We start from the raw sequence: 3176 nt of genomic DNA on the forward strand, positions 1-3176 counted from the left end.
AAAATAAATCGAACCGAACCGAACCGACCTAAATTGGTGGGTAATGAAACCAGTTGGAGAAGGGGCAATACATGTCAAAAGCGATCGAGAGCTTCGAGTTTTTAACTACAACAAACGTTTCTGTTAGAAAATCAGTTTTCTCCAGAACCGCTTCGATTTATTAATATTCTTTTTCTTTTTCATTTTTAATAATTTTCTAATTTATTTTTATTTTATTTTTCTCTTTAGTTTTAGCTTTGTTTTCCCTCCATTTCCGACTCCCCTAAATCTTCATCCTATAAAACCATTTCATCTTCTCCATTCCTCAACTCTCTCTTTCTCTCTGCGTATTCTTTGCCGATTCAGGTGAGTTCTTCATTCAAGAATGTTTTCCTCTGTTTAATCAACACTTCCATTATTTAGTATTTCAACTTATTTGATTCTCTATCCGCGATGTTTTCTTTTTGCATATTCTGGAACTGGATCGGTAGAATTACGGATTACTGTTAATTGTGGAAAATGTTCTTGATGGATCATTTACCTGATTAATCTGTTTCTTGAATGCTTGCGAATTATTTCAGTCTATGTCTATTATCTATTTTGTTTTTCTTGTTTTGGTGGAACTGATGGAAAGGAATCGAAAACTGTCTGTTGATCGTTTGTTTATTGAAGTTTGAGATCGGGAAGAAAATTTTCTGTGATCTTGCTTTCTGAAGGTTTGAGTTCGGATCATCGAAATGAGCTAAAGTTTGAATTCGTGATTGTATTTTGTGTTGTTTCGTTTACTGTTATTCAAGAAATTACGCGGACGTGGTTTGTGAGTAGTTTGTTTAATGCGTTCCGTGATTTGCAGTTGAAATGCACAAAAGCACCACTTCTGCGTCGAATACTATTGCTGCTGCGACTACTATGTCATCGTCGTCGCAGCTCAAGTCGCAGCTTCAAGCAAACGATGTTTATGCTTCCCTCTATAATTCACCAATCTTTGCTCCAAAGCAATCCGTGCCGGTATCTCTTCCATTGACTCTCTATGGTGACTCGACTCACGCGGATTCAATCTCCTCTTCAAAATCGATAAGCAACCACCTCTATCAAACCCGCGTGGTACAAGATCACCAGGAAATGGTCAATCGCCATAGTCTCTGCCTTACTCATCTTCGGGAAGCAACCGAAGAAGCTGATGCTCTTCGACAAGAGAATATCCACCTCAGAACTATTAATCACGAGCTTAGCAAACACCTCAGCCTCCTGATCCACGCTTCGGTTCAGAAACAGTATGGCTCCTCTGATCAAGCTCCTCCGTTTAATTTTATGGAAGGATTCCGCGGACTCAGTGTAGCAGAGAAGGGAGCAAGCAGTTCGGCATGGGATGATATTTCCGATGAGAGTCCGACGAGCGTAATGGAGGGTGGAAGAGTAGAGGGCGTTGAGGTGGAGAGGTTTTCGCTCCCTAAGAGCATCTCCGTGAGGTCTAATGGATACTTGAAGATGGCACAAGCCGGCACCAGCCACGGCGGAAAGGTCCGCGCCTCATCTCGGCCCAGAACTGCAAGTCCCGTCAAAGTTACGGTAATAACACGCTATTTATTTTACAAGATTGCCCTTCTCATTCAACTAATCACGTTAATTAATTGAACTCTCTAATATCTTTAATTAATTTTAATCACATTTAATCACGTGATTCTAGAGAGATTATAGCTCTGTTTGTGACTAATTGCTTTAGGAAGAAGAAAGTCTATGGTTACGTGGGAGGATGATAACTTCTTTATTTAGCATCTTTGCTTCAATTACAATTATTTTTTCCGTAAAAAAAAAATCATTTAACTAATTAGCCGCATTAGAATGTATCAGATTTTATGGTAGGACAATTGGTCATTGAAGATAATGGGAGGAAAGTTTCTAATAATATACATATACATATATATTCTTTTGAGTACCAAAGTTTCTAATATTTTATTTAGAATTATTGTATAGTTACTAAAGTGGAATATAAAACATTATCATTGTGGAATTAAATAAAAGCATGATGTTAGGTAGTTAAACACAGTTACAAGTAGAAACAATTCATTAACATTGTGAAAATTTCACTCTGCACCACGCCAATTCTATTTATTGTAATTAATATTGAGTCACATAGGCTAAATTTGTTTTTGTTTTTTTCTTCCATCTCTTTTTAAACATCTGCAGTCAATTTTTTCTTATTGCAATTACTCGTTTACTTTTTCCTTTATCTTTTTCTAGACCCAGTATATATTGGTCAAGTGTGGTAGTCAAATTTTTTTTATTCTTGTTGTTCATATTGAATTACATAGGTTGAATGTGATTTTTTTTTTTTTTTTCTTCATTTTCTTAGGCGTAGAAGTCAAGTTTTTATTTAGTACTTATTGTAGCTCTACTGAGTTCCATAGGTTGAATGTGTTAATTTCAATTTGTATTAGGTACTCTGCAGTCAAGTTTTTTCTTACTATGTTGGCCTTCTTTAAATTTGATTTTATCAACAATTCAACTTCGCACAAAACATGTCAAATAAGTTTCTGGGCAAGATTTATATTTTATTAGAGAGGGTTGATTTCGATTGATACATTGATTACGAATTATTGTCTAATACTTACATACTAGTCTGATCCTTTAGGCATTATTGTACTTTCATCATTTTTCTCTTGAAATACTTTGAATCTATTATCTAATATTTCGAATAACTAAGTACGGGATCTCATATATTTCATATTTATATTATTTACATTTTTAACCTCAAAGTTTAGAGGGGTGCGGTATATAAACTCTCTAACTTTAAAGGTATCACTTCTGTTATCAGAACTATTTATCTCTAATAATAAACTGTTTTCCTTGTGAATATATAGCTAACACACGGTTGGTGAATCGAGAGTATAAATCTCTATATTCATTTTTTACTTGCTATTTATCTTTATTTATCAATTTCTAACATTTTCGTTAAATAAGCTATTATAAGATGATGAATTTGAGAGAGGAGATGGTCTCTTGTTTTGAAAATACAGCAGAAGGTGTATGTGCAAGGAGTGAAAGAAGAGGAAAAGCCACTGGAACTGGAGGTGTACAACCAGGGCATGTTCAAAACCGAGCTCTGCAACAAATGGCAGGAAACAGGCAGCTGCCCCTATGGAGACCATTGCCAATTCGCCCATGGAATAGAGGAGCTCCGCCCTGTGATCCGCCAC

At 35.8% G+C, this 3176-nt stretch overlaps 1 protein-coding gene across 2 annotated transcripts in view; it reads left to right on the plus strand.

Moving 5' to 3' along the window:
• Nucleotides 1–235: 235 nt before the first annotated feature.
• LOC120068100 (zinc finger CCCH domain-containing protein 15-like) overlaps nucleotides 236–3176 on the plus strand; it is a 3527-nt gene continuing 586 nt past the window's right edge. Inside the window, exons 1-3 of one of the 2 annotated variants that reach the window (XM_039019796.1) lie at nucleotides 236–345; nucleotides 833–1548; nucleotides 2997–3161. In XM_039019796.1, coding sequence (XP_038875724.1) covers nucleotides 838–1548; nucleotides 2997–3161 — 876 coding nt within the window. In that variant the 5' untranslated portion in view covers nucleotides 236–345; nucleotides 833–837. The remainder of the gene's footprint in view (nucleotides 346–832; nucleotides 1549–2996; nucleotides 3162–3176) is intronic. The other variant, XM_039019797.1, reaches the window with a different exon arrangement.

Source organism: Benincasa hispida, chromosome 12, assembly GCF_009727055.1.
Source record: "Benincasa hispida cultivar B227 chromosome 12, ASM972705v1, whole genome shotgun sequence".
In the NCBI taxonomy this organism is placed as follows: Eukaryota; Viridiplantae; Streptophyta; class Magnoliopsida; order Cucurbitales; family Cucurbitaceae; genus Benincasa; species Benincasa hispida.